The sequence below is a fragment of the Hyperolius riggenbachi genome, chromosome 6 (genome assembly GCF_040937935.1).
Source record: "Hyperolius riggenbachi isolate aHypRig1 chromosome 6, aHypRig1.pri, whole genome shotgun sequence".
Lineage (NCBI taxonomy): Eukaryota > Metazoa > Chordata > Amphibia > Anura > Hyperoliidae > Hyperolius > Hyperolius riggenbachi.
Window position 1 is genome coordinate 361,999,545 of NC_090651.1, and position 19,416 is coordinate 362,018,960.

General features: G+C 43.8%; 1 protein-coding gene across 2 annotated transcripts in view; it reads left to right on the top strand.

The window, feature by feature from the left end:
- The window catches only part of LOC137521901 (beta-1,3-galactosyltransferase 2-like), a 40,829-nt gene extending 25,534 nt beyond the window's left edge, over positions 1–15,295 (top strand). For both annotated transcript variants that reach the window (XM_068241768.1, XM_068241769.1), the window contains exon 2: positions 9,995–15,295. In XM_068241768.1, coding sequence (XP_068097869.1) covers positions 10,091–11,185 — 1,095 coding nt within the window. In that variant the 5' untranslated portion in view covers positions 9,995–10,090 and the 3' untranslated portion in view covers positions 11,186–15,295. The remainder of the gene's footprint in view (positions 1–9,994) is intronic.
- Positions 15,296–19,416: the final 4,121 nt, after the last annotated feature.

Consider the following 19,416-nt stretch of genomic DNA (forward strand, 5'->3'; position numbering starts at 1 on the left):
GTGGAATCGTAATGCATGTTTGTACGCTTTTTGGTGCATTTGCGCAGGGCCAGTTCTAGACTGTTTGCTGCCTGAGGTAAACTTGTGAGGATGAACCCCCTCCCCTCGATTTGTAATGATCGCACGGCACCCTAAAATTTACTCTGCTTTATTAATGTTCTCACATGACATGCTGCAGCTCAACATACTAGCACACTTGCTGGCTGTGAGTCTGTGACAAACAAACTGCTCATCCTCAGCTACTCCATTGCTCCTCAGTCAGGACAGCAGTGCCACCTCCTCCCTTCTGCTGTGCAAGTCAAATGAAACACTGCTGCCTCCTGCCTCCCCCCTCCTCACTCACTATCAGACTCCATACACAGCACAACAAGCTGCTTTTCCCCAATGATGACCTCCTGCCTCCCCCCTCCTCACTTACTGTCAGACTCCTCACACAGCACAACAAGCTGCTGTTCTCCAATGATGACCTCTTTACCTCGCTCTCCTCTCACTCCTCCTCCTACTCTGACTGCATGCTGTAAGTGTAAACACAGTACAAACATGCCGTCCCTGTAATCGCTGTGCCTGATGCAAGGTTTTCACCTTGCTTCATGAGAGAACCAGCCCTGCATTTGCGCAGTGAACCCATCCATTATAATTGAACGGAATCGCAAGGGAGAATCGTGAGAGGGGAAACGAGGCCTAACCATGGGAAAACACTGACTAAATATTTTATAAAATAATATTGTAAAGTAAATAAATAAACAGCTTCATTCATTCTATTATTTTGACTACAGATTATCTTTAACCTTCCTACCTATTAGTATGCCAGCCTAACCTGAATCAGGAACCAGTCGGACCAGATTCCCATCCCTCAGTTATCAGCCAGTTGGCAAATTTAGCTTTGTTTTGGGTGCTGCCTGAGCCAGCATCCAAACAGGACGAAGATGATTAACATCAGTAAAGAAAAACAACCGTCTGCCTACAGGCCCGTACACACATGCAACTTTTTCACCCAACTATTGTCTAAATTTAGTCTGTTGGACGATAGGTAGGAGTGTGTACGACAAGATAACTGATAACAAGCCAATTGCCCGATCTATCCGGTGGATCAACCTGCCCAACTATCGTGCAGGTTGGCCGCGTGTGTACAAGTTGTTTAACCACTTTGTCTTCCCCGGGACGAGAACCTACGTCCCTGCAAAATCGCATATCTCCTTGCAGGGACGTGGCTACTACGTTCCTTCCCGCCGCACGCTCCCGCTCACCGATCGTTAGCCGGGAGATCAATGAATGGAAACACAGTTCTCATTCATTGTTCTAAGACCCCATGTGTATTTATTTATTTAATTTATTTATTTAATTTATAAAGCGCCAACATATTATGCAGCGCTGAATGACCGCCACCATCGATGAAACGGCGCCGTGATTCACAAAAGACGTTATGTACACGTCCTTGCATTACTTTCGGTTTGCGTAGTAATGCTACCGTTGCTACGCATAGGGAAGTTATGCGCAAGAACATTTTGTGGCCAAATAGTAAAACTACATCTAAAAACCTTGTTTTATTTTACTAACAGACTTTTATTCAGATTTAAAATTAACCCTATTACCTCCCTCACCCCCCAATAGTCCCCCCCCAAATTTTTTTGGTAAAACAAAAAAAATACAATTAATAAAAAAATACATAAATAGTTACCTTAAGGTCTGAACTTTTTTCTAATATGTATGTTAACAGGGTATATTACTGTTACTTTACAAATCATGGGCTTGTAATTAGTGAAAGACGCAAAACTGAAAAAATGCACCTTTATTTACAACTAAAATATCGGCTCCATACATTGTACTGGAGAAAAATTTTAAACGTTGCAATAACTGGGACAAATGGGAAATTAAAATGTGTGGGTTTTAATTACGGCAGCATGTATTATTTTAAAGTTATAATGGCCGAAAACTGAGAAATAATGATTTTATGCCTGACAGTTACTCTCTAACAATGAGTCTCAAGCAACCAGAAAGCCCACTTATACTGCATCAGCTGATCCCTATTGGGGCCAGATAACAGAGACTCTACTGTATATCAATCTGTCACAGGCAAACTATAGGGGTTTTAATAACTTCCTGTTGAAGGTGCACAATTTTCATATGTTTTTAGACTTCATCTAAAAGTACACACGCACATCCAATTTTGATTGGCCAAAGCTTGGCCAGTTTTACCATTTCCATGGTGCAGTAGGAGGGCCAACAGATTTTGAATTCCATGAACAGATTGTATGGTTAAGGAAGATACATGGAAGTGTATGAAATGGCCAAACATTGGCCAATCAAAATTGGCTGTGAGTGCATCTGAGCACATGCTAGCTCACTGTCTGACCCTGAAGATCGATTAAAGGACACCTGAAATGAGAGGGATATGGAGGCTGCCATATTTACGTCTCTAATACCGGTTGCCTGGCTGTCCTGCTGATCCTCTGCCTCTAATACTTTCAGCCATGGCCCCTGAACAAGCATGCAGCAGATCAGGTGTTTCTGACATAACTGTCAGATCTGACAGGATTAGCAACTGGTATTGTTTAGAAATAAATATGGCAGCCTCCATATTCTTCTCACTTCACTTGTCCTAAGTCCTTAAAGGAATACTGAGCAGGTTTTAAAAACACAATTTGGGTTTCAGGTGCGGATTTACCATAAGGCACTGTAGGCATGTGCCTACAGGCGCCTGATGAAGGAAAGTCGGCTCATTCCCCTCCCTGAGTGCCTCCCTCTTTCCCTATGCAGATTTCTGATGTGAGTGTAAATAAGGTTGCCCACTCAGCTCTCTGTATTCCACTGATGAGATCTCCCTTCAGTCAGAGGCACCTCCAGCTACTTAATGCTGAAGTTTCTCTAGCTACCTAATATTTGGGGTTACCGCTAGATATTGAGGGTACTTCTGGCTACCTAATACTAAGGGACACCTGTAGCTACCTATGATGACAGGCAAGGGAAGTAAGGGAGAAGTGACAGCGGGCCAGCCAGCACACTTGCGGTGCAGTTGGGCGGGGATCTGTAGGTTCATGGAGGGCAATGTCTAAGGTGCCAGGACATCTGTGCCTATAGGCTCCTGTGAGGTAAAATCCAGGCCTGTCGGGCCTTTAGCCCACTGTAGTCCGCGAGGTCCCCTAGTGTCCTCCTGGCTCCCCCGGTGTCCTCCTGGCTCCTCCTCCCCCTGAACCTTTCCGCAGGTCCGTTGACCTCCCCTGACCCTGTCCGCAGGTCCGGTGACCTCCCCTGACCCTGTCCGCAGGTTCGGTGACCTCCCCTTGACCCTGTCCGCAGGTCCGGTGACCTCCCACTGACCCTGTCCACAGGTACAGTCATCGGATAAATATAGTTTTGTTTTGTTTTTCGTGTGCCCAGGAGAAAGTCTAGCTGCCCTCCCCCCAAAGTAAATAAATCGTATATATTTATTTCTACCATTTAGTTGTCATAAGTACACAGCTAAGGCTACTTTCACATTAAAAGCGGTGTGGTACTCTTCCCTGCTGCAGCTCATCACGAGGGCAATGTACATCTATGGAAACTCTGCAGTGCGTTGTTGTATGATCCGTGCATACTGCACAGATTATGCAGCAATGCAAGTCTATGGCGATGCATGGTGAAGCGGTAAGCGTAAGCTTGCGATTACGGCAGTGTTGCGCATGTCCAGAACAACAGTAATCCAGTGACGTACTTCCTGTCCAAGAAGCAGTACATCACTGAGCGAGGGTTGGCGCTACGCATATTACACAGTCGGCAGTGGCGTAGCTAAGGAGCTATGGACCCCGATGCAAGTTTTACATGGGGCCCCCCAAGCACTCTATACATAACACTTGATACGGCGCATCAAAATCTGCCAATGGCAACTACAGTGTTATAGGTGCAAGAAGGGGACGGGGAACAGTTTGTTAATGATTACTACTATTCAAAGTATCTATAGAAGTGATTATTATGAGCACAGGACCAATAGAGAGCTAATACTGTAGTTGAAGGAGAGCCCTTCGGGGCCCCTCTGGCCCAAGGGCCCTGATGTGGTTGAAACCTCTGCAACCCCTATTGCTACTACACCCCTGACTGTCGGCACACACTGCCGCAGGGTAATGTGCAAAGGGAAATTGTGCAGTGCAATCGTTCTGCCCAGGGCTCTCCTGCCACAGGACGATCACACACCGCTAAACGTGTGAAACCAGCCTTAAAGGATACCAGGGCAGAAGTAAATAGGAGGAACAGGAGGAGCAGGCATGCATGGGGAGCCGTCATGATGCCCACCGCTTCCCCTGTTCTCCTTTCCACCCGTCCGATCCTACTAACTTCCCTCTGGCACGCTCTTCCGGGTCTCTGGAGTCGGGCATCACTGTGCCTGCCCTGGCTTGGCTGTGCGCGTCCTACAGCGCGCTTACGTCATACGCAGTCGCACGTTGTAGGATGCGGGGCAGTGGTGGGCATCAGGACGGCTCCCTATACATGCCTTTCTCCTATTTACTTTGCCTCTGCTCTGGTATCCTTTAAGCATCATAACTGTAGTAATCGATGAAACGGACGTGCTGGGGTTAAAGGAAACCAGAGATCAAATTATAGCAAAAATCGATACTTACCTGGGGCTTCCTCTCGCCCCACAAACAAGTGTGAGTCCCAAAGCGTCCTCTGGCGGTTTGCCGTTCAGCCCCGATCAGCCCTGGTAACAGGCTCAGTCGGGTCCAATCCGGGTCTTCTGCGCCGTAGACCCAGACTGAAGTCACTGAGCAAGTAACTGGGGCTGACCGCAGCTGAGCGGCAGACCGCCGGAGGACGGCGTGGAACTCACACGTGTTTATGGGGCGGGCAGGGCCGGCGCTACCATAGAGGCAAAGGAGGCAAGTGCCCCAGGGCCCCAGAGCTTGTAGAGGCCCCCAGTGGCTACAAGAGGAAAACATTTTTTTTCAAAAAGACCTTATAGTTTTTGAGAAAATCAATTTTAAAATTTCAAAGGAAAAAAAATACACATTTAAAAACCCGCCGACTTTAAGGGTTAATAGCAAATCCACCTTAAATGCTACAAACCCTAAATGTACAGGATATGTTAAGGAGATCATTGGGAATAAGAGGAAAAACAATTTTTCAAAAAGACCTTATAGTATACTTTTAAATGCGGTAAATGTCACTTTTAGTAGCAAACCTAACGGTAGTGTAATTTTACATGTATCAAAAGAAAGAGCAATACATTTCCTGACGGGGTTTCCAGGGGGTCCATACGCAGCCGCAGCGCTTTGTCCAGGGGTCGCTATACAGCCGCAATATGGCTGTATGAAGATCCCTGGCATTTTTTCCTATTTTCCCAATTTTTTATTTTATGTTTAGAGTGTGGGAAATGCTTTTTTTTTTTAATTATGTGGGGTCCCCCTCCTGAAACTTTTTAACCCCTTGTCCCCCATGCAGGCTGGGATAGCCAGAATGTGGAGCTCCGACCGATTGGGGCTTCTCACCCTGACTATACCAGCTGCAAAAAAGGTCCCTAGATGCCTATTTTTGTTCTGGGGTCTCTGTTGCCCCCCCCCCCCCCCCGGGATTATTTTGCCCTATGGCCCCATTGTTGCCTAAACCGGCCCTGGGGGCGGGAGGAAGTCCCAGGTAAGTATCGATTTTTCTATATCACTGGTACACTTTAAAGGGAACCTAAACTGAGGATATTTCTTTTAAAATAATACCAGTTCCCTGACTCTCCTGCTGATCATGTGTTTCTAATACTTTTAGCCACAGCCCCTGAACAAGCATGCAGATCAGGTGCTCTGACTGAAGTCAGACTGGATTAGCTGCATGCTTGTTTCAGGTGTGTGATTCAGTCACCACTGCAGCCAACGAGATCAGCAGGACTGCCAGGCAACTGGTCAGTGGCGTAGCTAAGGAGTTGTGGGCCCCGATGCAAGTTTTACAATGGGGCCCCCCAAGCACTCTATACATAACAATTGATATGGCACACCAAAACCTGCCAATGGCAACTACGGTGTCAGAGGTGCAAGAAGGGGTTGGGGAGCAGTTTGTTAATAATTACCACTATTCAAAGTATCTATAAAAGTGATTATTATGAGCACAGGGCCAATAGAGAGCTAATACAGTAGTTGAGGGAGGGCCCTCCGGGGCCCCTCTGGCCCAAGGGCCCCGATGCGGTCGCAACCTCTGCAACCCCTTTTGCTACGCCCCTGCAACTGGTATTGTTTACAAGGAAACATCCATCTCTCTCAGTTAGGTTTCCTTTAAAGTAATCACAGTCAAACTTACAAGGTATTGCAATTATGCCGTTGAACTGTTACTTCTGAATTAAAGTTACTGGGAACTTCTTACTTCACAACTAGTTCCAGGATAATATATCCTGCGTCATGATTGATGGAGTGTTGTCACACATCCTCATGTTTTTTGTTTGGCACTGTTCGAATTTTCCAGCATACTGTAAACAGTTACTATCTCTCAGCGATATCTAGAAGAGTGACGTGGGTTTTTAATCAAGTCTGGGCGTGGCTGGCATGTAGCGACTTGGCAAAAGTAGATTTTCAAGACATATCGCTCATTCAATCTTTAGTCTAGAACCAACATCTGATCTACAGGATTCAGCTAGTAACAGCCCTAAGAAATGAGCACATGTATAACTTCAACAGACTTACAGAATAATAAATGTATTATTGCATTAAATCCAGTATCCAGGGGATCTTACCATATTATTATTACGCATTTACTGTATATAGCACAGAGACAATCTTACCCCTACCATAGTCATAGTCTATTGTCCTATTATATTATTATTATTATGTATTTATATAGCACACTGACATCTTGTGCAGCACTTTACAGAATACATAGTCATGTCACTGTCCTCAGAGGAGCTCACAATCGAACCCTACCGCAGTCATAGTCTTTTGTCCTATTATATTATTATTATTATGTATTTATATAGCACTGACATCTTGTGCATCACTTTACAGAGTACATAGCCATGTCACTGACTGTCCTCAGAGGAACTCACAATCTAATCCTACCATAGCCATAGTCTTTTTTCCTATTATATTATTATTATGTATTTATATAGCGCTGACATCTTGTGCAATACATTACAGAGTACATAGTCATGTCACTTGACTGTACTTAGATGAGCTTACAATCCAATCCTTGCCATAGTCATAGTCTAATGTCCTACCCTATTATTATTATATGTTTAGCACTGACATCTTTTGCAGCACTGTACAGAGTACATAGTCATGTCACTGACTGTCCTCAGAGGCGCTCACAATCTTTTCCCTACGATAGTCATAGTATATTGTCATATTATATTATTATTATGTATTTATATAGCACTGACATCTACAACACCTTATCTTACTCTGGGAGGAAGGGTGGCCTGTCAGTTAAGTTATTAGTATGTTTTTGGAGTGTAGGGCAAAAGTGGAGAGCCTGGAGGAAACACATACACACACTTGGAGTATCACATGTGCTACTCTATAATGCATCATGGGAAATATGTAAATCATTTGGCCCTCTTGTGGTGGTGGATTTCAGAGACATCACTGGGTGAAATCTCTTCCTATTGGTCAGCCTTCCTGGCCAATTTATCAAGGGAAAAAAAAGAGTATTTATCATTTCCCAAAACATTGCTTTCATTTTGGGCACCTTTCCCACATCATCTCCTGCGCAACAATGAGGTGTCCTCCTGTGTGAGTTATCTGCGTGACTATAATTAGCTACAGGTATGCTGTGATGTCACATGACACACGTCACACCCTGGTTATGTCTCGCATTCCCCGATCCACTCAGCCCCAGTTTCGAGCTTTATATAGGAATAGATACATAGTATTAGTGATGTAAGGCATATGCTTGCGCAATCATTGCAGTGTGTCACATATCGCGTTTTACCAATAGTTGTTCTTTAAGGAGTGGTTCGAATGCATTATCATATTAATGAGGCAGAAGAAACAATGCCTTTTCATCAAGGGTAACAAAGAAAGGTGTGCACATCCTGGATTACTCTCCTTAAAGTGACACTGAAGCAAAAAAAAACATGATATAATAAAATTTATGTGTAGCACTGATAATGAAAGTGGCACTGAAGCGAGAAAAAAACAATTATGTAATAAATTGGTTGTGTATTACGAATAATTAATAGAACATTAGGAGCAAAGAAAATAACATTTTTATTTTCAGTTATATAATGCTTTTTATAACTGCATCATTCTCTAATATTTGCAGTTTACACACTACTCAGCATTCTAAATGATTTCGCAGAGCAAGCTAATGACCTGTTGAACTTTCCTCTGCAGAAAAAAAACAAAATACAGTGACAGACAGTTGAGATGATACAGTACATACACATGTCTATCTCATCATGTCACGTCACCTCGGTTGTCCTTTAACCAGCTTGGCGGTATGGACGAGCTCAGCTCGTCTATGACCGCTGCGCTGGTTTGCTCAGGACCTGGTGAGCCGATTTTCACTATTTTTTTTTTTTTTAAAACACGCAGCTAGCACTTTGCTAGCTGCGTGTTGTTATCGATCGCCGCCGCTCGCTGCCGATGCGCCGCATTACAGGCTCCCCCCCCCCCCCCCCCGAGACCCCTGCGCAGCCTGGCCAATCAGCGCCAGGCAGCGCTAAGGGGTGGATCGGGACTCCCTCCAACGCCATGACGTGGATGACGTCTTCCCGATCGTCGCCATGGCGACGGGGGAAGCCAAACAGGAAATCCCATTCTGAACGGGATTTCCTGTTTGCTCTGATTGCCGAAGGTGATCGGAAGGGGCGGGGGGATGCCGCTGCACAGCGGCTATCATATAGCTAGCGCTCGGCTAGCTACATGATTTAACCCAAAAAAATTTAAAAAAATGTGCTGCGCCGCCGCCCTGGCCGTTCTAACAGAACGTCAGGGTGGTTAAACAAACAAGAAACAGGAGAGAAAGGTTGAGATAAGTGCTTCCGAAAATATCATTGCTCTCTGACTAATTCAGCTCAGAGAAGCTCTTTTGCATAGATAACAACTGAAGTTTCTGAACTCTTCCTGTACTGGAAACAATATGAGACTCATATCTGTGCTAATAATGTTCTATTTTTTAACTGTACTACACATATACATTATCTCACAAGTTTATTTTCACTTGAGATTCCCGTTTACTAGTTCACATTCCATGTATTTTACCCTTTCAAGAGGAGCTGTCAGAAGAAAAAAACACATATATAAGTAGATAAATACTTGCTCTACTTACATAACATACGTATTGCACTGTCCACATTTTGATTTTAGAGATTTGTCTATAGTAAAAAAAAAAAGAGAAAATCCTTCTTATGGTTTTCCATTTTGACTATGTCTATCTTGAAGCCAATCTTGACATAATTTCCTCCCTTACTCTGTCTGTGTATCACTGCCTGCCCTCCTCCCAGTCTTCAGACACTCCCACCCAGCTCTGCAGTAGAAAGTGCATTGTCTCAGCATGAGAAATATTGGCCAATCAGAGAGGAACAGAGGTGTGGGAGGGGAAAACAGGAAGGACAGAGGCGTCAGCCAATCAGGCTGCATTAGCTATGTCTGAGGGGAAAGTAAAAAAGGAACAATGAACCAGAATAGAAAGGACTTATAAAACAACACATTTTTCTTTTGAAATCTTTATGGTATGCATGACTAGGGGTGTGCAGGGTGTGTGGTTAGGGGTGTGGTTTAAGTGTCCCTCTTTCTTATTTCAAAAAGTTGGGAGGTATGGTAATTGCACTTTTAACCACTTGTCGACCGCGTCAAGGCGATGGGCTTGGCCGCGGCGGCAGCCCCAGGACTGCCTAATGCCGATTAGCGTAAAGTCTTTATCAGAGGAAGTGAAGTAGTAGTTGAAGCCCCCTTACTGCTCTGGACTCCCCCTGCAGCCGCAATGGCTGCCCCCTGTAGCTACGGGGCGTAGCTACAGGGGGAACGATCTTCAGCAAAAATGACAAAGCATTACTTAATATGTTTAGGATTACCTTTTTTCTCTAACAATATTTCATATGTTTCAGAGCCATCATCCAAGAAATGAAGACATTGCCAACATGCCAAGAGAAAATAATATTTTAGCAGCAGTTCTATGAAGATCCCGTGAAGAGCTCATCATCATGCCTTCAATGAAAGGAGCCTGCAATCCCTGTGGAGCTAAAAATATGCTAAAACTTTTCCTGGCTCTTCTGACATTGACTTTGCTAAGCTTTACCTTTCATGTTATCTTTCCAAGTTTGGTTAGCACTGATCTCCAAAACAGCAATATATTTTCTGTGCTTGCTAAAAATATTCAAGTAAAGCAGTCAATCAGTTCTTCCCTTAATTCAGCATCTCAACCGGAGACTAAATCTACGGGACCAACAATCAATGTATACGATTACATCATCAACGAGCCTGATAAATGTCAAGGAGATGGACCTTTTCTGGTCTTACTTATCGCTGGAGAGAGATGGCAGAAAGAAGCTCGGCAAGCCATTAGGCAAACTTGGGGGAAGGAGGACTTTATACCTGGGGTGAAGATACTACGGCTGTTTATCTTAGGAAAGGATGACAAGCGGTCTGAGGACGCCCAACAGGGTCTGCTGAAAGAAAGTCAGGAACATCATGATATTATTCAGCAGGATTATTTGGATACCTATAGAAATCTGACTCTTAAGGTCCTCATGGGATTTTACTGGGTAGCTACATATTGTCCAAAAGCCTTGTATGTGATGAAAACTGACACTGACATGTTTGTCAATACTGAATATTTAATAAAGACAATCCTGAAACCAGACCAACCACCAAGACAGGACTATTTCACGGGTCATCTAATGAGAAATGCTGCACCTATCCGTGATCCAAACAGTAAGTGGAGTGTATCACAAGAAGAGTACCCAAGAAACAGCTATCCCTTATTTTGTTCTGGGACTGGCTATGTGTTCTCAGCAAACCTGGCCTCTAAGATAGTCAATATCTCTCCAACCGTTAGGTGGCTTCCCCTAGAGGATGTCTATGTGGGCCTTTGCCTGGAGAAACTGGGAGTTAAACCAGCGGCACCACCAAAGACCAGCGACTTCAATAACTGGAGTGTTCATTTCTCAAACTGTACATACAACCATATTGTTACCGCTCATTACGTGAACCCAGGGCAGATTATACGTTTTTGGAACATGGTACAGAAAAACAAACATACTTGTAACAAAAGCTACAATTTTACTTGGAACAGGTAAAACCATTGCAAGCCATCGTCCATCTTGGGTGCCTGTTCTACTGACATTCTGTTCTGCTACCTCTAGTGTCAGGGCCATTTTTAAACATGGACAAACCAGGGAGATACCTGGAGTGAGCTGCTTGAGCGGACACAAATGAGCTATTCTTGTTGTCAGATTGTTTAATGGAATTCCTATTACGAACTTCTAGTTCCATTCAGAAAGGGATGAATGGTAATTGTAACGCATAAATGTTCCACACACCTCTCAACATTTATAGGAAGGATTTGTTATGTGGGTTGAGCGAGTTTGAGCCAGTGAGGTGTATCTGGCCTGCTAATTATATCCTTATTGACTTGTTTTGAGGAACAATATTTTTGTACCTAACCTTTTTAAATGTCATTGCTGTCTGCAAAGACAACTAATGTAGACTATTGACTTCCTATTCATAGACTACAGACATCCTATTCATAAGTTTAGGGGTTGGAGGAAGGAAACAGCTGCCCTGCTTTGGGCACCAAAAGGGCCAGAAACGGCCCTGCCTAGTATTGGTGTACGAATTCAGGTGACCATCAGGTTTGACCCAAACGTTCGTCATTTGAAGAACATTTGAATATTGCTATTTTGCTATATTTGCTATTGCTTACAAATTAGGGCTCTGCAGCTTTAAGTGCTCACTGCAGAGCCATACTTCTTAGCACACAAGTGATTATTACCTCCCTTTTCTGCCCACCAACAGAGAATTCTGTTGGTGGGCTCTGATCCCTGCTGGCATGTTTGTATGTTTATTTATTTGTTTGTTTTTTATTACATTTTACTATTTTTTCTTTCTTTATTTTTTAACCCATCCCTTCCCCCACCAGCCAATCAGGGCCTTCCTCTCTCATAGGCTTCAGCCTATGAGAGGGGATCACTCTGTGAGCCTCTCCAGGGCACAGCCGAGTGACATGGCTGTCCCCAGTACAGCGCTGCCATAGATCGCAGCACAGTACAGACTAAATAGACAGCGATTTTTCCATCTAACAGTCTCCTAGCAGCGATCGCCACTGGGAGACTGATGGCGGAGCGGAGCTCTGTCATCCAAACGGTGATGTGCACGCATCAGCGCACGCAATCTTCTGTAAAACCCCACCCCAGGACTTGGCACCGTTAGGCGGTCCCGGGGCTGCCACCCTCTCGATGCTGATTGGCGTTAGGCGGGCTGGAGGGGGTTAATGTGAAATTTCTTGTAAAATCGTAATTCATTTTATTTGTAACCATAATCAGGATGCGGGAACAGTAATTCTACAATTTTACGTCATCTTTGCGTAATTTTGTGACAAATTTAGCCCCCATACATGCTATCATCACCAAAAATTGCTATGTATGTTAGGAGAATAGTGGGAACAAGGCAAACAAAAAAAAAGACCTTGTAGTTTTTGGGAAAATCGATTTTAAAAATCCAAAGGAAAAATGTTTTTTAAAAGGACAACCAAGCTCTGATACTTACCCGTGGCTTCCTTCTGCCCCATAAACACGTCAGTCCCACGCCGTCTTCCCGCTGTTTGCCAGTCAGCTGTCAGTGACGTCATCCAGGTCTACTGCGCATGTGTGAGAGGTCTGCGCATGCGCAGTAGCCCCTGACTGGCATCAACTGAGCCCGGTGATGGAGCTCACTGCGGCTCAACGGCAGACTGCAGGAGGACGGCGTGGGACTTAGACGTGTTTATGGGGCGGGAGGAAGCCCCGGGTAAGTATCAGAGCTGGGCTGTCTGTCGTCTCGGAGTCATTTTTTCTCAGTTTAAAAACCTTTTCCTTTGCATTTTTAAAATCGATTTTCTCAAAAACTACGAGGTCTCTTTGAAAAATTATTTTTTACCCACCCTTCTTAACACACGTAGCAATTTTGGTGACAATAACATTTATGGGGGCTTTGCTATTAACCTCTTAGGTCAGCACTAAATTATGAAAAAGTTACGCAAAATCAGGACTGTATTACACAACATTAGTAGAATGTCCAAATCGTAATTATGTATGGCCATTGTTGCAAAAATTAGCAGATTAAGGTCATCACTAACCATCAGACACAAATTAACAGCCCAGGAAATTCCTCTAGAGATGGTCGCAATTGGCAAATTCCATATCTGCAGAAACTTTGCATGGAATTCCAAACAAATTCCGATTTCACGGCTTGCAAGTTTGTTTTGTGAAATTGTAAAATTGCCCTGTGATTGTAGTTGATTGCTATTGTTCAGTGTGACGTCCCTCAAGCACACGCGGTAGACATGTCGCTTGCTTATGACGGTCCACAATTGTTTTTTGCTTACGGCGCTCCACAAATCTGTTTTTCTCTTGTTTTGGGTTTTTTTCACACTTTTTGAGTGAAGAAAAACATTTGTGCATTACACAAATTCCATTTTTAACCCTTTCTAATCCTTTTTTGGATCACCCACATCCCCCAGCACATAATTTATTCCAGCCAGGGTGCTGGGTGATCCGTAAAAAAAGATTGGTGGCAACTATCTAAAGGCTTCATAACTCCTTGCTCTAGAACAGGGATGTACATTTTTGACACAGCTCAAATTAATTGATGGGTTTGAATCAGGAAAGGTGTGGTCCATAAGGTAGAACACATTCCTCTCTTTCTCAGTTCATCCTAAACACTGGCATGGATCTGGCCCTCCAGGCCTGGAGTTCAACACCTGTGCTCTAGAGTAATGTCTTTATTAAGTGGCGATCAGTGCTCCTCGATGGGATCAAAGAGTCTGACTTTGTCTATCACTTTGGTCCACATAGGGGGTTCCGCATGGGACCCAGTCCAGCAGCAGAGCCCCTACTATGAAATGGCGGGGGTGATGGCCGGCAGAGATCAGAGTAACGGACATAGTTCAACACTCTCCTCTGTACAGGATAGTGCTGTCCCAAATGTTATTTGGCAAAACCGCCAACTAGCGATAGCAAGTTTTATTTTTTTTGAACAATGTCCCACATACAATAGAAGCCATGCAGGAAAATGGCAATGTCGGACAAAGTCCAACAAAGGAGTGGAAAGGGTTAACTGGAAGGTGCACAATTCTGGTGCACAAGGCGGAATTCTGCTAAATCTGTGCACTCATCCAATACCCTTAAAGGGGAACTGAAGAGAGAGGTATATGGAGGCTGTCATGTTTATTTCCTTTTAGGCAATACCAGTTGCCTGGCAGCCCTGCTGATCCTCTGCCTCTAATACTATTAGCCATAGCCCCTGAACAAGCATGCAGCAGATCAGGTGTTTCAGTGGTTCAGACTTATAAGTCTGATCTGACAAGACTAGCTGCATGCTTGTTTCTGGTTTTAATCAGATACTACTGCAGAGAAATAGACCAGCAGGACTGCCAGGCAACTGGTATTGATTAAAAGGAAATAAACAAGACAGCCTCCATATACCTCTCTCTTCAGTTCCCCTTTAAGCAGTCAATTGGAATCCAAATTCAGCTCCTAAATTAACCAGGGACTAATTTGACAGAACTGAAAACTATCTGTGTGTAATTCAACCAACACTAGTCTGCTCCTCTTGTATACTCTGATCCTTTGTGTTTACCTAGAGAAATACATCTTTTTTGGGTCACAGCCTGGGGCGTAACTAGAGGGCAGCAGTTCCTGCAATTGAAGGGGGTCAGAGCTGTGGGCGGCACCCAACTACTAACCTTCCCTTCCTCTGATACAGGGGACTATACTTCAGATTGGGTGTTTTTGTGCCAACACCTGTTATGGGTGACGATCATGATGGCCACACTTGTTAGATGGGCTCCAAGGCCATGAGGGCAACAAGGGGAAGCAAGGGAAGGGGTGTGAGCATGGGGGGGGGGGGGGCATCAAGTAATACCTATGAACCTCTTATTATTATTCTCCCCTTATGGGTCAGTGCAGTGCATATATTATTTTTTTTTTCCTCAGCACAAATTTAACGTTCTTTGTGTATCTTTTTTCAAGATAGACAGTATATATTATATATTTGTTTTTTATTTTTTATGCATTTTATAAGGAAAAGGAAGTTTGAAAAAATGAAGAAGTTCAATATTTCTCTCTTTTCACCCATTAAAATCTTAAAATGAAAAGTGTTACCGTAGATAAACTGTATTTAGATATTTCTCCTGTTTATGATAAAATGTGAAGTATGTTGCTGGTACAATATTTGGTGATGATGATATTTAACTTTAAATTAAAGGTTTATTTTTTACTGCATTGCGTACATTTTTTTTTTTTACATGACCTGTTAAAATATCGTAATTAAAACATTTTAAGAGATAGTAAGTGATAATTTTATAATGCAAGAGGCGTGGTCTCAACGTCGGGTGTGGGTTATCCATAGTTACATTAGTTACTTGTTTTGGTTTTTCTTTTGTTGTTATCCCACTGTTAAAGAGGAACTTTAACCCTCCTGGCGGTCTATTAAAAACCGCCAGGGGCAGCGCAGCCATTTTTTTGTAATTTTTTTTTTTTTAAATCATGATAGCCGCTGAGCAGCAGCATCCCCCTACCCTCTTCGATCGCCTCCGGCGATCAGGAGATCCCGTTCAAAGAAAGGGATTTCCTGGAGGGCTTCCCCCGTTGCCATGGGCGGGGTGGGATGACGTCATCGACGTCGTGACATCATCGGGAGTCCCGATCCACCCCTCAGCGCCGCCTGGCGCTGATAGACCAGGCAGCGCAAGGGGTCTAGGGGGGCGGCGCGGCGGATAGCGGAAAATTGGCGTGGGGCGGCGGCGATCGGTGTGCTCACGCAGCTAGCAAAGTGCTAGCTGCATGCTGCAAAAAAAAAAAATTGTGTAAATCGGCCAAGCAGGGCCTGAGAAAACCTCCTGCGCGGCTTACCCTACGTTCGGGGTTACCGCCAGGAAGGTTAACCGAGGATTGAACTTCATTCCAATCAGTAGCTGACACCCTCTTTCCAACAAGTAATCTTTTCCTTTCCTCAAATAGATCATCAGTGGGTGGGGGTTGATCTGTATGGTGGATACTGTGGTGAAACCCCTCCCACAGTGTGATGTCATGACCATGGTCCTGACAGTTTTCTGTCTGTGGACCTTATTGCATTGTGGGAAATAGCGATAGATTGATTGGGGCCCCTTTTTCAAATGTTGCATCACCCCCTTGAGGGTCCTCTGCACAGCCTTGAAGGGAATGCTACCACACAGAGCAACTCTTCCTGTTCCTTCAGATTCAACAGTCGATAAATTACCAGCACAATCTCCAGGTGTAATCTTCTCAATATCAACGGAGACCCTGATGAAGCAAAAGCGAAACCTGTGACAGCCGATGTGATATTTGTGTCTTTTGTCTTGATGCTCTGGTAGAGATTAAGGTTCATGAACTACATGGACCCGTTATGCAAGTCTGTGTATAATTGTGCAGAATAAAGCATGGTTTGGAGTTTTGAGCAGTCTATACTTAACCACTTCACCACTGAGGGGTTTTACCCCCTGAGCACCAGAGCAATTTTCACCTTCCAGCGCTCCTTCCATTCATTCGTCTATAACTTTATCATTACTTATCACAATGAAATGAACTATATCTTGTTTTTTTCACCACCAATTAGGCTTTCTTTAGGTGGGACAGTATGCAAAGAAGTATCTTATTCTAAATGTGTTTTAATGGGAAAATAGGAAAAAATGTGGGAAAAAATGTATTATGTTTCAGTTTTCGTCCTTTATAGTTTTTAAATAATGCGTGCTACTGTAATTAAAACCCATGACATTTATTTGCCCATTTGTCCCGGTTATAAAACCATTTAAATTATGTCCCTATCACAGTGTTTGGCGCCAATATTTTATTTGGAAATAAAGGTGCATTTTTTTCAGTTTTGCGTCCATCCCTAATTACAAGCCCATAGTTTATAAAGTAACAGTGTTATACCCTCTTGACATAAATATTTAAAAAGTTCAGTCCCTAAGGTAACCATTTATGTATTTTTTTAAAAAAAATAAAAAATTGGGGAGTGTGGGAGGTAATGAGTTAATTTTTAGTGTATAACGAATGTGTGTGTATATGAAAAATGCTTTAGGGTGTAGTTTTACTATTTAGCCAGAAGATGGCCACATTTGTTTATGCGACATGGAAGCGTCCGGAAGGACGCTTGCAGGAAGTGTTATGAGGCTGGGAAACTTTTTTTTTTTTTTCACAATGATCGCACTGTTTCTCGTAGAAGCAGCTGATCATTGCGGGGGCTTGGATCAATGAACGGGAACGTTTTTTTACCCTTCATTGATCTCCGGGCGGCGGCGTGCACAAGCGCGGGGGCACGCGGACGAGTGAGCGGGAGTGCGGACAGAGGCGGGAGCGGTGTCAGGTGCGGATTTCTCCGTCCCTGGTGTTAACAGGGTGGAAAAAGGGATGGAGAAATCCACACCGCTGGAGGTAAAGTGGTTAAAGAGGAAGTTTAGTGAAAAGGGGGGACAAAATCAATACATTGCAACATGAGAAGGTAAAATATAGAAGCGAGATCAAGAAATGATTGATATTCACCATGTAATCTGTTCATGTTGTTTGATGCACAATGAGCCTGCTAGTCATCATCTTTACTACTGGCAGGCATGAAAAAAACTAGATAGCAAGAACTGCCATTATCTATAACCACACCCCTAATAATAAAAGGTTTTTTTTGGTGGCTTGGCAGTTGGAAACAGCTGTTATTTCCCACAATGCAACAAGGCTCACAGACAGGAAACTGTCAGGACCATGGTCATGACATCACACTGTGGGAGGGTGTTTCACCACAATATCAGTCATGTCCCTCCTGATCTATTCGAGAAAAGGTAAAGATTTCTCGTGGGAAACGGGGTATCAGCTACTGAATGAGGTTGAATCCTTGATTACAGTTCCTCTTTGAAATGCTGCTTATTTTTCATGTGTATTTGATGAGAGACACCTGTCACTGAAATTGTTGGGTGAGCTTTGCCCATTTGGATGGGAATGACTGCTGGGGTGTTAAAGAGACTCTGTAACAAATTTTTCAGCCTTATTTCTTCTATCCTATAAGTTCCTATGCCTGTTCTAATGTGCTCTGGCTTACTGCAGCCTTTCCTAATTGCACTGTCTCTGTAATAAATCTTATCTCCTTTCCTCTGTCGTGTCTGTCGGGCTAAAGCTTGATTGTGTGGAATGTGCAGGGCTGCTTGTGATTGGTAGAAGCGATACACACCCTCTGCAGGCCCCCTGCATACTCTGAATGACTCATACACTATGCTTAGCTGAGCCTATTAGAAGCTGGTTAGTTTGTTTGTAAACACTGCCTAAAACTGTTAATTACAAGCCAGGATTGCAGCAGAGAGTGGCAGAAACAGCACAGAGGGGCACAGAAGAAAAAAATGAATAGAATGGTATGCTTTTTATTGTAAGAATATTAGAGTACAGATTCTCTTTAAATCCTAAAAAAGTGACTGATGCTCTAATGGCCTTGTAGTTTGGGTTGCTACAGTTAGGGTGAAAGTCCACTTATGTGTTGGTGAATATATCTACTGTTCTCTTGACTACGGTGAGATTGATATGATTGTACCTGGAGGTTTTTGTTTTACTGCAATAGATTTAGGCAGCAAATAGTGGAAGTCAAAGGTCAAAAAGCAGTGTCCAAGATAGAGGCCAATACAGCTATTGCTATCTGTATTATTACTATTTAGTATTTAAATAAGAGGAGCTAATCCCTCCCATAGTCATAGGCCTATGTATGTATCGTGTAGTGTTGTAGTTATTGTAGTCTAGAGCCAATTTTAGGGGGAAGCCAATTAACTTATCTGTATGTTTTTGGGATGTGGAAGTGCAGTCATCAAAGCAACAAACGTTGGCTAACTGTACATGGTTTATTGCAAGCTTTCCAGTTCTGTATATTGCCTGAAGAAGAAACTTAAAGGGATGCTTAAGTCATTAAAAAAATGGGTTTTACTCACCTGGGGCTTCCACCAGCCCCCTGCAGCCATCCTGTGCCCTCGTAGTCTCAATCAGATGCTCCAGTCCCCCGATGGCAGCCACTTCCTTTTTCGACGACAGGCCCAACATGCCTGGGAACGCGAGTGATTCTTCACGTTCCTGGCCGCAATAGCGCCCTCTATACTGCTATTGTGCACAGGAAAACGAAGAATCAGACGCGTGGCCAGGCCTGTCGCCGAAAATGGAAGTGGCTGCCGGCGGGGGACATTGGGTGCCGAGCGAGACTACGAGGGCACAGGATGGCTGCAGGGGGCTGGTAGAAGCTCCAGGTGAATAAAGCTCATTTTTTGGGCTGACTTAAGGGTCCCTTT